This window comes from Melopsittacus undulatus (assembly GCF_012275295.1).
Source record: "Melopsittacus undulatus isolate bMelUnd1 chromosome 2 unlocalized genomic scaffold, bMelUnd1.mat.Z SUPER_2_unloc_1, whole genome shotgun sequence".
NCBI lineage: Eukaryota > Metazoa > Chordata > Aves > Psittaciformes > Psittaculidae > Melopsittacus > Melopsittacus undulatus.
In genome coordinates, this window is record NW_022993931.1 from 231,877 (window position 1) to 248,924 (window position 17,048).

At 60.8% G+C, this 17,048-nt stretch overlaps 1 protein-coding gene across 1 annotated transcript; it reads left to right on the plus strand.

Moving 5' to 3' along the window:
• The first annotated feature begins 9,422 nt into the window (after window positions 1-9,422).
• On the plus strand, window positions 9,423-15,604 carry LOC117438043 (START domain-containing protein 10-like). Its single transcript, XM_034073402.1, has 6 exons — window positions 9,423-9,722; window positions 13,172-13,319; window positions 13,443-13,546; window positions 13,633-13,750; window positions 14,515-14,567; window positions 15,148-15,604. The coding sequence occupies exons 1-6, from the start codon at window positions 9,561-9,563 to the stop codon at window positions 15,373-15,375; spliced, it is 813 nt and encodes a 270-aa protein (XP_033929293.1). The 5' UTR covers window positions 9,423-9,560; the 3' UTR covers window positions 15,376-15,604.
• The last annotated feature ends 1,444 nt before the right edge of the window (window positions 15,605-17,048 follow it).

The following is a 17,048-nucleotide window of genomic DNA, read 5'->3' on the forward strand; positions in this document are numbered from 1 at the left end:
TCAGCTCCCATTGCAGCGCTGCAGACGGGGCTGTTTGCACTCCAACACCGAGGGCACACGTCTGGGGCTCAGCTCCATGGCCACAGGTCACAGGCATCACCTGCTGCTGGCCCAGGGACAGGGCTACAGGCAGAAATCCACACCAGCTCCATCTGTGCACCATGTGCTGCCGGTGGGAAAGGAGGGACTGAAGGGGTAGAGTGAGACCGGCTCCCTTGGACCAGAGTGAGCCCTGCAAGGGATGGGGGACACCCACCCTGAGCCATTCCTTGTCCCATTGTCCCTCAAGCCCCTCTCCAGCTTCCCTGCAGCCCCTTTAGGCACTGGAGCTGCTCTCAGGTCTCCCCTTCAGAGCCTTCTCTTGTCCAGGCTGAACTGGATGAGCTTTAAGGTCCCTTCCAGCCCATTCCCAGTCTGTGATTCCCTGATGCTGGAGTTCTGCTGCAGGATTCAATTACAGTTATTGCCATTCATGCCATAGCTTTCCATTGAGGAATCCAGATGATTACAAGCATCCGGAAGGCCACAGGATGCAGCCCAGTGCAGGAGTTACTGGTGCCACATCACCAGCATCCCACACTGATGCTGCAGTCGGTGTTTAATGTGCTGCAGGATGCAGATCTACAGCATCTCTGGACAACTGAACCTGGACCCAAGGGCAGGACACCCGCTCTGGGCTCCGAAGGAGGCTCTGTTGTTGCACTGAGGTTTTGGCTGCAGCTCCTCTGTTGCCCCATAAAACACCTCTTTAAAGGTTTTTTACCCCAATAAGCTCGCCTGCTGCCCCAGACAAGGTCACGTCCAGGTTTCAGGGCACAAAGCTGCTGTGCTTCCCCAAACCCCTTCTGCAAGGGTCTGACACCACAAAGCTCAGCCGCTCCTCCCCACAACACCTTGGGTTGGGGGTTTCAGGCACAAAGCCCATGGGGCCACCCCATGGCAACCGCTCTTCCTAAGGGATCCCTAACAGTGAGGGAGCCCATGGGTGAGCAGCTCCTGCAGCAGTGTCCCTGCTCCCTGTGGGGCCAGATACACACCCAGCACCCGGTGCCTGGCTGCAGAGCATCCCTGCTCCCAGCACCCAGCTCTTTGTGCACCCAGCACCTGGCCACGAAGCATCCCTGCTCCAGCACCCAGCAGCACCCACACCCAGCCACAGAGCATCCCTGCTCACAGCACCCAGCTCCTTTGTGCACCCAGCACCCGGCTGCAGAGCATCCTGCTCACAGCACCCAGCTCTTTGTGCCCCACTCCCTGTGGGTCCTGATGCACCCCCAGCCCTGCCACAGCATCCCTGCTCCCAGCACCCAGCTCTGCACCCAGCACCCAGCCACAGAGCATCCCTGCTCACAGCACCCAGCTCGCACTCAGCAGCTGCAGAGCATCCTGCTCCCAGCACCAGCACCCAGTGCCTGGCCACAGAGCATCCCTGCTCACAGCACCCAGCACCACCCGGGTGCTGCCTGCAGAGCATCCCTGCTCACCACCCAGCACCCGGCCACAGCATCCCTGCTCCCAGCACCCTGCCTGGCCACAGAGCATCCCTGCTCCCAGCACCCAGCACTTTGTGCACCCGCACCCGGCCACAGAGCATCCCTGCTCCCAGCACCCAGCTCTTTGAGCCCCGCTCCCGCTGGGAGCCCTTTGATCCGGGGCTGGCAGATGGGCCCCATTCAGCCCCCGGAGGGCAGGTTCTGGGTGAGCGCCTCGCTGACACGGGGCCCAGGGGCATGTTTGAGTTTGTGCTCAGCACCTCCCTCCTGCCAGCTGCGGGAATGGGGGCTCAAACTTGAACTTCCCCCCCCCCCCCCGGCAACAATGGGTGCTGGGGGTGAGGGCAGGGGAAGGGGGGACCCCTTGGGACGTGCCCTGTGCACCAGCGCAGGATGGAACCATCCCAACGGCTCCGGACAGGAAAGCACAAGGGAGGGGAGGGAGCAAGGGTGACTGCAGCTGCTGGGATGGGTGCTCAGATGCGGGTGCTGGCTTGGATGCGGGTGCTGGCTGGGATGTGGGTGCTGGCTGGCTTCTTGGATGTGGGTCCTTCAATGCACCTCCCATCTGCTCCTCACATCCCTGTGAACACACCTGAACCCCAAGCGCTGCTGCAAGGGAAGGAAGGGACAAGCAGAGGAGCAGTGCCAGGTCCGTGGCTCACAGGGTGTCCCTAAAGCACAGAGGACAAACAGGGCATGAGCACAGGGGATGGCCAAGGAGAAACACCTGGAAATGGATGTCCAGAGTCTAAGGGAAGTCCTCAGAAATCCAGGTTTCCAGAGGGAAACAGATCCTGGATGAGGGTTAGGGGTGAAATAGAAAGGGAGAACCCATGTGATGGGGAAAGGTGATGGGGAGATGGAGATGCAGACACAGGGAGATGCCAAACTGCATCCCACATCCACAGCCTGAGATGCCTTGGCACTAGGAGAAGGCTTTGCCTTTCCAAACAGGCTGAAAGAATCACATCATGGAATCCTGCAGTGGGTTGGGATGAAGGGAGCTTAAAGCTCATCTAAAGCCACGGGCAGGGACCCCTTCCACTGGAGCAGCTGCTCCAAGCCCCTGTGTCCAACCTGGCCTTGAGCACTGCCAGGGATGGGGCAGCCACAGCTTCTCTGGGCACCCTGTGCCAGCGCCTCAGCACCCTCACAGGGAACAGCTTCTCCCAATCATCCCATCGAACTCTCTCCAGGTTGAAGCCATTACTCCTCATCCCATCCCTCCATCCCTTGTCCCAAGCCCCTCTCCAGCTTTCCTGCAGCCCCTTTAGGCACTGGAGCTGCTCTCAGGTCTCTCCCCTTCTCTTGTCCAGGCTGAACTGGACGAGCTCCATCCCAAAGCTCTCTGTACCTGCATGTGTCTCACTGCACAGGGAGGCCCCTCCATGCCCTGCCAGCTCAGCTGTGCTCAGGATCAGCCCCTTCCCGAGGAGCCCCCATCAGCACCAGTGAGCACCACACGCAGGCTGGGACCCCACAGCTCCTCTCCCACAGCCCCAGGAGCAGACCAAACCCATGGGACAGAGGCACTCCCACGGTGGGGCAACAATTCCAGCTGTGGAATTGTGTGCATCACATGCTCCGGAGCACAGCCCTCACCAGCATTCCTGTGGCTGATCCCAGTGGGAATGCTGGGGGGAGTGAACACAACAGTGGGAGCAAACCTCTGTGACAGCATGGGAGATGACATCTCCGAGGGGACTGAAGCAGGGCACAGTGAGGGTCTGGATCCCACTGCTCCTCACTGGGAAGAGCAGCCTGATCCTACTGTTGGGATCAGGACCATGGTCAGGTGGAACTGCACCATTGGTGCCTGCAGGGCCAGGGCAGAGCTTCAGAGCCTGGAGGAGGCAGCAGGAGCTGAGCAGGGCTGACACCAGGGGTGATGCTCAGCAGCTCTGGGGCTCCAAACGTGACCGAGCTCTTCCTGCATCCCAAAAGGAGCCTGGAGAGCATCCGGAGCTGACATGGAGCTGCCTGCATCCCATGGGCACATCCCATCAGCACACGGAGCTGGGCTGGTGCCTGCTGCCGGGAATGAGCCTGCTGGGAGCAGTGTTTCCATGAGTCACTGCTCCATCAGCCTCAGCCAGGGGAAGCTCTCCTCGGAGCCTGCTCTTTGGTGGCTGCTCGGTAAGGAACCAGGAACAGAATCACTGTTAACACTGAATAGGAGCACAGAGGGATTGAGGCAGTTGTTCCCCCTGGCTCTGCTTCTTCCTTTGCTTCCAAACATGAGGAATCACTGAGGTAGAGGGGAATTAAACCATTGACATTCATTCGGTGTTACCACCTGTATAGGCTGATGGTGGGAGGGGCCTGAAGGGAAGAGCTGGTTTGCTCCAAAGGCAATGGTCACACAAGTTCATAGTATCCCAGACTGGTTTGGGATGAAGGGACCTTAAAGCTCCTCCATTCCCAACCCCTGCCACGGGCAGGGACCCCTTCCACTGGAGCAGCTGCTCCAACCCGTGTCCAACCTGGCCTTGAACACTGCAGGGATGGGAACCCCCAAGTCCTTCTCCTCAGGTTCCATCCCATCACCCCCAGCCTGTGTCCATGCTGGGATTGCCCCACCCAAGGGCAGGACTTTGCCCTTGGCCTGACTGAGCTCCATGAGGTTCCCATGGGCATCCCAAGGGTGATTCCCTGGACCCCATCATCCCACAGGGGGATCTTTAGGGGATTTCATCTCTTCCAAGAGACAGGACTCAGCTCTTTGGGATAAGGGCCACAGTTCCCAAAGCTCTTCTGTTCCATGCTTCCAGCACAGCTTCTGCTTCTTGAGCCTCTCTACCCTCTTCTCCCATCCATGACTTAACTGATGGCCTGGAAACCTCTCTCACGTGTCCATCTCCTGCCCTTAGACCAACAGCTTCTATTTCCTCCTCACTGCTGTCATGCACGAAGGCCCATAGGGAGCTGTCAGCTCAATGAGACACTTGCCAAAGTCCAGCTGCTGGCTCCTGCAGCAGGGAAGCCAAGTGCCAGCAGCAGCTGAGGAGAGCATGGGAGCAGGGACCATACCTGGCACTGGGGACCATCGGGATGCTGCTTCCCAGCACCTCCAAGGTGAGAGGATGGAGCAGGGACCATACCTGGCACTGGGGACCATTGGGGGCTGCTTCCCAGCACTTGCTTGGAGCAGCATGCTATGGATGCTGAGTGAGAGGATGGAGCAATGACCACCACCAATAACCAACCATGAGAGCACCAGCACAGCCCTGCTCAGCTCTGCTGGCCTGGCCCAGGACACTGGTGCTGAGCGCACAGAATGAGCATCTCCTGAGGGTGAGAGAGCTCAGCCCTGCAGCCTCTCTCATCTTATCCATGGCATGGAGCTGAAATGAGTCTAAGCCTACACAGAACACCCCCCCGGGAGGCAGGGACAGCACCATGGGGGGATGAGTTGGGAATGGGGGTTCTGTGGTCAGTGCTGCCCTCTCCTGGGTGCAGCCCCAGCACCGAGCTCAGCACCAGGCTCCAGCCTGGGCAGTGGCAAAGCAAAGCACCCTCAAGGAAGGGCACTGGTGCCTCCTGTGGCAGCTCTGCAGCAGCTGTGCTGTTCCTGGGCTCGGGAAGCTGCTGGGAAAGAGGAATGCAGCAGGGAGAGGAGGCAGCACAGGCACAGGGGGGTGCAGGGAGGCAGCTCCCCATGGAGCAGGACTGGGAGGGAGTCTTGGGATGGGTTGGGATGAAGGGCCTTAAAGCTCATCCAGTTCCACGGGCAGGGACCCCTTCCACTGGAGCAGCTGCTCCAAGCCCCTGTGTCCAACCTGGCCTTGAGCACTGCCAGGGATGGGGCAGCCACAGCTGCTCTGGGCACCCTGTGCCGTGCTCTCCATCCCTCTGACCCATGGGATCCAAGCTGGAGAGCTGAGTGCTCCAAGGGCTGCAGGAGCAGCTCCCACTGCTCCATCCCTTGGGATACCTGCCCAGACAACACCACTTGTGAAGGCTGAGGCACCCTTGCCAAGGGCTGACAGAGCTCGGTGGCATTCCCAGCCCTGGGCAGCAGCATTCCATCAATCCACTCACCTGCTGACCTATGAAGTGGTCGTTGATCCTCGTGCTGCCATGAGAGCATCCTCTGGAAAGGGAGAAAGAACGGGAACGTGAGTTCCTATGGAACAGCCCCATAGACCCCTGCAGGCCTCAGAGAAGCTGTGGCTGCCCCATCCCTGGCAGTGCTCAAGGCCAGGTTGGACACAGGGGCTTGGAGCAGCTGCTCCAGTGGAAGGGGTCCCTGTCCTGGCAGGGGTTGGAGCTGGAGGAGCTTTCAGCTCCCTTCATCCCAACCCATCCCATGGTTCCATACTCAGCAGCTCCCTGCCTGCTGCATCCTAACAGGACAGATCCCCTGGGAGCACCTCAATGGACACAGGGATGTTCACGGCTCCTTCCTGGTCTCTCCCACATCCCCAGGGAACAGCTCCTCTTACACTGGGGGTGTAGGTGGTGGTCTCTGGGTCTCTGGGTGGTCTCTGGCTCTGAAGCTGCCATGGGACAGGCCTGGAAAAGGCTGGAGCAGAGGGGAAGGTGCTGCTGGGACACACAGGGATGAGCCACGAGAGGCTCCAGCAAGGGCCCCAGTGACTCCACAACGGGAGAAGCGGAGCAAACCCAGAGCCTGAGGCACCGGGAGCTCCTGCATGGGCCTGCATTGACACCTCCTGGCTGCGCAGGGGAGGGCAGCACCCAGAGGGGCTGCAGCACAACCGGCTCCCAAGCACTGGGGCCAGCAGGGCCCTGCTGGGGAATGGGGTGTGGGGACATCCCCCCCATGGTTCACAGCCCTCCTGGGGCTCCTTCCTGCTCCGTTCTGTTCCCCAGGGCATTCCCAGCCCTGTCAGTGCCTCTGCCTTGGGTCTTTAATGGGCCCCCCTCAGAGCAGTGATACACAGGGCCCTGCCCCATGCACCCCATCCCCGGGCTGAGGGTCCCTTGCTTGGGGCGCAGGCACCTTAAAGCTCCTCCATTCCCAACCTCTGCCACAGGCAGGGACCCCTTCCACTGGAGCAGCTGCTCCAAGCCCCTGTGTCCAACCTGGCCTTGAGCACTGCCAGGGATGGGGCAGCCACAGCTTCTCTGGGCACCCTGTGCCAGCGCCTCAGCACCCTCCCAGGGAACAGCTTCATCCCAATATCCCATCGAACTCTTCCCTCTTCCAAGTTGAAGCCATTACTCCTCATTCCCATCCCTGCATCCCTTGTCCCAAGCCCCTCTCCAGCTTTCCTGCAGCCCCTTTAGGCACTGGAGCTGCTCTCAGGTCTCCCCTTCTCTTGTCCAGGCTGCCCCAGCCCAGCTCTCTCAGCCTGGCTCCAGAGCAGAGCTGCTCCCAGCCCTCACAGCAGCTCCATGGCCTCCTCTGGGCTCTCTCCAGCCAGCTCCAGTTCCGGGGCTCCCAGAACCCCACACCCAGCGCTGTGACAGGCCCTGACCCCATACACACACTGTGCTCACCACAGGGCAGCCCCATCCCTCCCCACCTGCACACCTTCCCATTGCCCCCCATACCCCCCGCCCCACAGCACCGGGTGGGAAGCCGCTCACCCACGGCAGCCCCCCCCATACCCCCCAGCCCCATAGTCACCCTTGGACATCCGGTCCCGCAGGTAGCAGAGGGCCATGCCCGCAGCCAGCCCGGCCAGCGCCGCTCCGCTGCGGCGCCCGTTGCGCTGCTCCCGGTGGGGCACGACGGGCACCGGGACCCGGGGGGGGTGCGGTGGGTCCGGCCCCGGCCCCCCCAGCTCGGCCATGGGGGTCCCTATGGGGCCGGGCCCCACTGACGGGGGGCTCCCCCGCCATGACACCCGCACGCTCGGCGGCGCGGAGCGATGGCGCCCCCTGGCGGTGCAGCGCCACAGCGGCCGTGGTGCGGAGCTCCCGGCCCCCTCCGCCGCCGCCGGAGCCCCGGGGCCGGTCCGTGGCAGCCCCGGCCCCGGCCCCGAGCCCAGCCCCGGCCGCAGGAGCCGCACCAGCCCCGGGGGCGCGCACCGGGAGCCGACGGAGGACAGCATGGTCCGGTGCGCGCCGCCGCGGACCCGGCCGGCCGGTGGAGAACGGGAAGCAAGATGGCGGCAGCCGGCGTACCCAGAGAGCACGAGCGCAAAGGCTGATGGGAATTGTAGTCCCACGCGGCGGTGTCAGGTGGGTTGGGCCTGCCCCCAGGACTACAACTCCCAGGGGGCGCCGCGGCACTGCGCCGCTCCCGGGGCATGCCGGGAAAAGGAAGGGGTGGAGACACGGGTTCGAGACACGTATAGGACTGCCAGCGCAGGCACTAGTGCGCACGCGCGTGTGGAAGTAAACAGACATGTGCTCATACACACGTGTGCACATACACAAGTACACATGCACATGTGCACATACACACATGTGCTCATACACACACATGTACACATGCACACGTGTGCGCATACACATGTGCTCATACACACGTGTGTACGTAAACATACATGTGCACATACACACCTGTACACATGCACATGTGTGCACACGTGTGCTCATACACACGTGTGCACATACACATACATGTGCTCAGACACGTGTGCACATACACACACGTGCTCATATACACGGGTGCACATACACATGCTCATACACACGTGTGTACGTAAACATACATGTGCTCATACACACCTGTGCACATACACGTGCTCACACACACGCATGTACTCACATATAAACATACAGTCATGCACATGCATAGACACACCGCATTCACAGACATACATGTACATACACATGCACTAACGTGAACATGCATGTACTGACACACACAAACAGCTGCACACACATGCACACAGAGGTGCACTCACATCTGTTCACTCATGTACACATGTACACACAGGGGCATGTGCATGCAGCGGCATATGTATGCATGTGCATCCACACACGTGTGCACAAGCACTGCTGGCTCAGCCTGAGCCCTTGGCTCACCCATGCAGGGCTTGCACACGTGCAGGTGCTCCCTGTGTGCACATGTATGTATATATATGTGTGAATCCTGTGTGCACACGCACATACATGCCTGTGAGAGTGTGCATGCCTGTGTGCGTGAGTGTACATGTATGTGCATGGCTGAATGTGTGTGTGCATGTGTGAGTACACATGTATGTGTGTGCATGTCTGTGAATCATGTGTGTGCGCGCACACATGCCTGAATGTGCACACATGCATGCGCATGTCAGTGCGTGTGTGTATGCATTCACATGACTGCGTACATGCATGTGAGTACGTGTGTGTACACATCTGTGAATCACTTGTGTGCATGCATGTACATGCCTCTGTGCGTGCATGCCTGTATTAGTGCACATGTGTGTGCATGCATGTACATGCCTCTGTGTGTGCACACCTGTATTAGTGCATGTGTGTGCATGCATGTACATGCCTCTTTGTGCATGCCTGTATTAGTGTACATGTGTGTGCATGTATGTACATGACTGTGTGCATACATGCATTAGCGCACGTGTGTGCATGCATGTACCTGCCTCTGTGCGCGCACGCCTGTATGAGCGCACATGTGTGTGCATGCATGCACGTATGAATGCACATACGTGTGCATCCATGTCCACGCCTCTGTGTGCACACCTGTCCTGCATGGGCCCATGTGTCTGTGCAGTCACGTATGTGCCACCGCGCACGCCTGTGTCTATGTGCGCATCCATGTGCACGCCCGTCAAGGACATGCGTGTGGCCCTCGTGTGTACATGTATGTACACACGTGTTTGTGTGCGCGCTGCGGGTGTCCGCGCAGCAGCTGCGCACATCTGTGTTCTGTGTGCGCTGTGTGCGCATCCCGGTGCCCCCCCCCCTCCCGGTCCCGGTTCTGTCTCCGCCCCCCCCCCCCCCCCCCGGTCCCGGTTCCTCCCCGCCCCGCCCCGGTCCCGCCCCTGCCCATCGCGCATCGCGCACCGCGCACCGGGGATGCCGCCGCCGCCGTAGGGGCCGCGGCCGCCGCGGCACGGGCCATAGGGAGAGACCGGACCGGACCGGACAGGATCAGACCGGATCAAACCGGATCGGACCGGATCGAACCGGATCAAACCGGACCGGGCCATGTCGGGGCGCGACAGCGTCCAGATCCCCGACGACCGGGACTTCGTCGCGTTCCGGGCGCTGTGCGAGTCCGAGCGCGGCTGGAGCCTCACGTACAGCAAGGGGGGGGTGTCGGTGTGGGTGCAGCTCCGGGAGCCCGAGCGAGACCTGCACAAGATCAAGGTGAGACCCCGAGATCGGGATCGGGATCGGGAACGGGAACGGGATCGGGAACGGGATCGGGATCTGGAACGGGAACGGGAACCGGGGGCAGCCCCGGAGCGAGGGCCTTGGGGCGGGGGGAACGAGGGGGGATGCCCCGGAAGGGGGGGGGGAAGTGGGCACCGAGGGTGCTGCTGCACCTGGGGTAAGGGCAGTAAATGGGACTTGGGGGGTGATGGAGCAGCCTAAGGTGAGGGGGATCCCAAAGCGAGGGGGGAGCCTCAAGGGATCCAGCACCCTGAGGTGAGGGGGGACCCCACAGTAAGTTGGGACTTGAGGTGATGCAGCAACGTGAAGCAAGGGGGAACCCGAAGTGAGTGGGGGTTAGGGGGTGATGGAGCACCCTGGGGTGAGCAGGGGACCCCAAAGCGAGTGGGGACTTGGGGGTGATGCAGCACCCTGGGGTGAGCAGGGACTCCACAGCAAGTGGGGACCCTACAGCAAGTGGGTCCCTCAAGTGATGCAGCACTGTGGGGCAAGGGGGGACCCCAAAGTAAGTGTGGCCCATGGGGGTGATGCAGCCCCATGGGGTGAGCAGGAACTGGGTGCAAGCAGGGACCTTGCGGCAAGTGGGAACCCCAGGGATTAGTGGGGACCCCCCGGGGCAGGTTGGGGTCCCTCAAGTGATGCAGCCCCCAAAGGGAGCAGGGCCCTGGCTGAGCTGTCACCCACCACAAACAGGGGTGTCCCAGGGCAGAGCTGGGACAAGGGGGGACCAGGGAGTTGTGGGGTCCTTGTGGTCCCTGTGGTGCTGTCCCTTGCCCCGTGCCATGGGGTGGCATTGACCGGTGCTGGTGGGGATGGCACCGGTTCCGCAGCCACCAACCACAGACGTGGCACCGATGGCACTGCCAGGACCCGTCCCTGGGGTGGTGGCGCTGGTTGGTGCCGGTTCCCACCGGGAATCCCACCGGGAATCCCTCTGTTGGCTCCCAGCGCTGGTGTGGCAGAGCCTGGAGGAGTGCTTGGGGACAAGGGGAGGCAATGGCCGTCGGTGCTGTCACAGTGAGCCCCAGTGAGGTTTTGGGACACGGGGGGGGCACCGAGTGTCCATCACCGTGGTGTCACCATGGGCAGGCTGCGCTGGGCCTGGCTCCATGGGGCAGCCCATCCCAGTCCCCACACTGAGCCCCCCAACTCTGCTGACGGCTTTTGGGGTGTTCCTGCATCCCAAAGCGGCTCCGGTGGGATTGGGGCGCTGCTGTGTGTGCAGGGAGGCACTGGGGGTGTCCTGCTTGTCCCCTGCCCATCCCCTGCCTGTCCCCTGCCCGTTCCCTGCCTGCTCCCTGCCTGTTCCCTGCCTGTTCCCTGCCCATTCCCTGCCCGTTCCCTGCCTGTTCCCTGCCCATCCCGACAATCCGGTTGTGCCACGTCCTCTGGCGTGGCTGGGAACCATCCCAAGGTGTGCACCAGGATGTCCTGGTCCGGCACGTTCCCACCACGGGCAGTTTGTGCCTGTTCCCATCCCTCACCCATCCCCACGTCCTTCCCTCCCCATCCCGGTGCTCCCAGCACCTTCCTGCCTGGATCCTGCTTGGGAAGATCCTGCTGGATGCTCCCACATGGATGCTGTGTGTGTGTAGGGGCACTGGGCAGGTGTCAGAGTCCTGGGGGACAACCAGGCTCCAGGATGGGATGTTCCGGCTGGATTTCATGGATAAACGTGGCATCCAACCCCCCCCCCCCCCCCCCCCCCCCCCCCCCCCCCCCCCAGCTCCCACCCCTCTTTGGCATCTCCTCTTTTCCCATCAGGAATGCAGCTCTGGTCTAACCTGTTTTCCAGGAGGCTGGAAGCAAGGTTGTGATTCATCCCTGGGCCATGGGACGCAGCATTCGGGGGACACCATTTGGGACCCCCCCATCCCATCCTGGCGGATGCAGGGAGATGCTGCCCTGGGGAAGGGGCTCCTTGGGAAGGAGCCATCCCATGGGATGGGGTTGGAGCTGTTCTGGCTGGGACCCCCTTTGGTCCCTGCTTGTCCCTTATGACCCTTGCGATGGTCACTAACGAACATTGGTCTTTGTAATTAAATTAATGACCCCATGGCTGCACCCATGGCCATGGGGGGACATTGTGGGGGGGCCATGGGCACCGCTTGCCTGGGGCAGAGCCGGTGCTGCCGTGTGTCACCTTCCTCCTCCTCCTCCTCCTCGCCCCATAGAGTCAATATTGACCCAGGGCTGCGGCTGCTCCGGGCGGCTCCGTCCTGTATCCCGGTGACATTCCACATCCGGAGCTCCCGCATCCAGCCCTGGGGTCAGAGCTGGGGTCACCGATGTGAGGGGCTGTCCTGGACCAGATGCTGGCTGATGTGGGGGGTGCAGGAGATGGGGAATGTGGGCTTGGAGAAGGGCTCCATGGGGTGGGAGAGGGGATCCAGCTCCTTCACCCTAATCCAGCCCCAGCAGCCCCCTCAGCTCCAGGGTCCTGGAGGGTCCGGAACCACCCTTGGGATGACCTGGAGTCTGCAGTGATGATGGGCTCAGTGCAGTGGGATGGATGGATGTGGGTGTCTGCGGTGTCAGTAATGGGATCAGTGCAGTGGGATGGATGGATGTGGGTGTCTGCAGTGATGATGGGATCAGTGCAGTGGGATGGATGGATGCAGGTGTCTGTAGTGTTGATGATGGGCTCAGTGCAGTGGGATGGATGTGGGTGTCTGCAGTGTTAATGATGGGATCACTGCAGTGGGATGGATGGATGTGGGTGTCTGCAGTGTTAATGATGGGATCACTGCAGTGGGATGGATGGATGTGGGTGTCTCCAGTGTTGTTAATGGGATCAGTGCAGTGGGATGGATGGATGTGGGTGTCTGCAGTGTTAATGATGGGATCACTGCAGTGGGATGGATGGATGTGGGTGTCTGCAGTGATGATGGGATCAGTGCAGTGGGATGGATGGATGCAGGTGTCTGTAGTGTTGATGATGGGCTCAGTGCAGTGGGATGGATGTGGGTGTCTGCAGTGTTGGTGATGGGCTCAGTGCTGTGGATGGATGGATGTGGGTGTCTGCAGTGTTGGTAATGGGATCAGTGCAGTGGGATGGATGGATGTGGGTGTCTGCGGTGTTGATGATGGGATCAGTGCAGTGGGATGGATGGATGTGGGTGTCTCCATTGTTGGTGATGGGATCAGTGCTTGGGGATGGATGGATGTGGGTGTCTGCAGTGTTGATGATGGGATCAGTGCAGTGGGATGGATGGATGTGGGTGTCTCCATTGTTGGTAATGGGATCAGTGCTTTGGGATGGATGGATGCAGGTGTCTCCAGTGTTGTTAATGGGATCAGTGCTTTGGGATGGATGTATGTGGGATGTCTCCATTGTTGGTAACGGGCTCAGTGCATTGGGATGGATGGATGCGGGTGTCTCCACCGGCTCCCCATGGCCACCCGTTTATCCCGTGCTGCAGTGCAGGATGGAGTGCCGGGACGTGCCGGCAGAGACGCTCTATGATGTGCTGCACGACATCGAGTACCGCAAGAAGTGGGACACCAACGTCATCGAGACCTTTGACATCGGGAAGCTCACTGTCAACTCCGACGTGGGCTACTACGCCTGTGAGCAGGGCATGGGGATGGAGGCTCCGTCAGCTGTGGGGCTGGTGGTGCCCATGGTGCCGGGGGGAACCTGGCATCATTCCGGGTGGGATGTGGGGTTTGCTCATGCGTTGTTGTCCATAGGGAAGTGCCCCAAGCCCCTCAAGAACAGGGATGTCATCACCCTGCGCTCCTGGCTGCCCATGGGCAACGACTACATCATCATGAACTACTCCGTCAAGCACCCTGTGAGTGCAGCGAGGGGGTCCCATGGGTGCTGCCTGCACTGGGGGGTAGATGGGGGATCCCAAACCCAGCCCATGTCCCCCTGCAGAAGTACCCCCCGCGGAAGGACATGGTCCGAGCTGTCTCCATCCAAACGGGATACTTGATTGAGGGCACGGGGGCCAAGAGCTGCACCATCACAAACCTGGCACAGGTGGACCCCAAAGGTAAAGGGGGGACCCCCATCCCCTGCCCAGCACCCTGGGGGCCTCAGGCCACCATTGGGGACAGATACCCTCTGGTTCGGGCTGCTCCTGATGCATCAGCTGAGGTGGATCACAGAACCATGGGATCAGTGCACTGGGATGGATGGAGTTGGTGTTTCCAGGGGTGATGATGGGATCCACACAGGGGGATGGATGGAGTTGGTGTTTCCAGGGGTGATGATGGGATCAACACAGTGGGATGGATGGAGATGGGTGTTTCCAAGGTTGATGATGGGATCAACACAGTGGGATGGATGGAGTTGGTGTTTCCAGGGGTGATGATGGGATCAACACAGTGGGATGGATGGAGATGGGTGTTTCCATGGTTGATGATGGGATCCACACAGTGGGATGGATGGAGCTGGGTGTTTCCAGGGGTGATGATGGGATCGATGCAGTGCAATGGATGGATTTGGATGTTTCCCAGAGCTAGGAGGGTGGATGGGCTTCAGACGGTCTCCAACAGGCAGCAGTGGGATCATCCCAGGGAACACCTGGAGCACTGGCACCAGGAGGGAACATTTTGGGCCCATTCTCATGAAATGTCTGGTTTTGGGGTGGCCAAGAGGCTGAAATGGCTTTTTTTGGGGAGTGGCAAGAAGCTACAATGGGAATTTGGGTTGAATCCTGCTTCTCCTGGCTGAGCATCCCTGGATCACATGGTCCCCTCTCCACATGCTGTCCCCAAGCAGGGACCAGCCCCAATGCATCTCCTCTTCCCCCAGGTTCCCTTCCTAAGTGGGTGGTGAACAAATCCTCACAGTTCCTGGCTCCCAAGGTGAGTGTGGGAAGCCTTTGGGATAGGATGGGGATTGGGGTAGGATGGGGATGGGGATGGGGATGGTATGGGGGATGGGATGGAGATGGGGATAGGATGGGGATGGGGACTGGGGTGGAGATGGGATGGGGATGGAGATGGGGATAGGGATGGGGACTGGGGTGGAGATGGGATGGGATAGGGATGGGGATGGGGATGGGATGGGGATGGGATGGGGATGAGGATGGGGATGAGGATGGGGATGGGGATGGGGATGGGATGGGGATGGGGCTGGGATGGGGCTGGGGATGAGGATGGGGATGGGGATGAGGATGGGGATGGGGATAGGATGGGATGGAGATGGGGATGGCATGGGGGATGTCATGGAGATGGGAATGGGATGGAGATGGGAATGGGATGGAGTTGGGGATAGGGATGGGGACTGGGGTGGAGATAGGATGGGATAGGGATGGGGATGTGATGTGGATGTGGATGAGGATGGGGATGGGATGGGGATGGGATTGGGATGGGAATGAGGATGGGATGTGGATGGGATGTGGGTGTGCATGTGGATGGTGACACCGTCCCTCCGCTCCCGCAGGCCATGCGCAGGATGTACAAGGCCTGCCTCAAGTACCCCGAGTGGAAGCAGCGGCACGAGCCGCACCTGAAGCCCTGGCTGTTCCCGGAGCAGAGCCGGCTGCCGGCGCTGGCGCTGTCCGAGCTGTCCCTGCAGCACGCGGACTCCCTGGAGAACATCGACGAGAGCTCCCTGCCCGAGAGCCGCGAGGAGCGAGGCGAGGCCAGCGACGAGGACAGCCTCAACTGAGCCCCCCCCTATGGGGCTGTCTGTGCCCCATCACCCCATGGGGGCTCTGTGGTCCATGTGTCCCCATCACCCCATGGGGGTCTGCGGTCCATGTGTCCCCATCACCTTATGGGATTCTATGGTCTGTGTGCCCCATCACCCCATGGGGCTCTATGGTCCATGTGTCCCCCTATCCCATGGGGCTCTATGGTCCATGTGTCCCCATCACCCCATGGAGGTTCTATGGTCCATGTGTCCCCATCACCCCATGGAGGTTCTATGGTCCATGTGTCCCCATTACCCCATGGGGCTCTACGGTCCATGTGTCCCCATCACCTTATGGGGCCCTATGGTCTGTGTGCTCCATCACTCCATGGGGCTCTATGGTCCATGTGCCCCCCTATCCCATGGGGCTCTATGGTCCATATGTCCCCATTACCTTATGGGGTTCTATGGTCCATGTGTCCCCTGCCATGGGGGTCTATGGTCCACGTGCCTCCCCATCCATCACAGCTCGTGTCCCTCGTGCACATCATGAACATGACCCAGTGCTTTGGGGGGACCCCCAAGTGCCACCCCACTGCTTGGGGACCATAGGGCCATGGTGGGTGCCCCCCACATTGGGGGGGGAGCTGGGAGGTATCCGGTCCATTCACAACCATCCTCATCCTCATCCCCATCATTGCCTGGCCCAAAGTGCTCTTCAGCTTGTGCCCTTGGGGGCAGTGGGAAGAGGAAGAGGGGGGGTCCTGCCATTGTTCCCCAGCCTTTGGGGCACCCCCAACCCTTTCCCTCTGCTCCCCTATCCCTTCTCCCCATGGGACCCCCCAAGTGGACCCCCAGGGTTTGGGGGGGGGGGGTTGGAGGGGTTGGAACTTGGGGGGCTTAGGGGGCTCCCGGCTTGTCCAAGAATATGGGGGGGGGGTGGCTTGGGGTGATCCCAGCACCTCCAGTATGATGGGGGGGTCTTACAGCATGTCCATGCAGGTGGGGGGGGACCTGGGGGGCTCCTGGTACCCCCAGATGTGCTGGGGGGTTCTTGGGGTACCCCCATGCATGGTGCCAGGACCTGGGGGGCTCTCAGCACCTCCCTGATGGGGGACCCCCACTATCTTCAGGTGTGTTTGGGGGGGGGTCTGGGGGGATCCCCAGTGTCTTCAGGTATGGGGGGGGCACTCCTGGCACCCCAGATGTGCTGCAGGGCTCCAGCATCTCCAGATGTTCAGGGAGGGCTCCTGGTGCCTCTAAGCCTATTGGGGGGTCTTGGGGCACCTCCATTCATGTCAGGACTTGGGGGCCTCTCAGCACCTCCCTCTTGGGGGTCCCCACATCTTCAGGTGTGTTTGGGGGGCTCCTGGCACCCCCAGATGTGTTGGGGGGGTCCTGGGGCCTCTGAACCTATTGGAGGGACTCGGGGGGGGCACTGCTGCCACCCCCAGATGTTGGGGGGTCCATCCCCCCCCCCCAGTGGGTGAGCACTTCCGGCCCTGGGAATCGCGCTCGGGAATTTGGGATGTGGGGATTTTGTACCTGGATCCGGAGCTGATTACTTAGGAATAAACCAAATGAATCTGGGATAAGGACAAGAGGATCCATTGGGGGGGCTCTATATCCTGCCCCATGGCAATGGGATCCAGTGGGGGGGTCCCTGGGTTGATACCCCCCAAAGCCACCATTGGACCCATGGCAGTGGC

Excerpts from the sequence above, each read along its gene's own strand:
- LOC117438043 (XM_034073402.1), top strand. The coding sequence starts at position 9,561 with ATGTCGGGGCGCGACAGCGTCCAGATCCCCGACGACCGGGACTTCGTC. Across the intron at positions 13,547-13,632 it reads ACTACTCCGTCAAGCACCCT|AAGTACCCCCCGCGGAAGGA; the intron begins GTGAGTGCAGCG and ends GTCCCCCTGCAG. Across the intron at positions 13,751-14,514 it reads GGCACAGGTGGACCCCAAAG|GTTCCCTTCCTAAGTGGGTG; the intron begins GTAAAGGGGGGA and ends CTCTTCCCCCAG.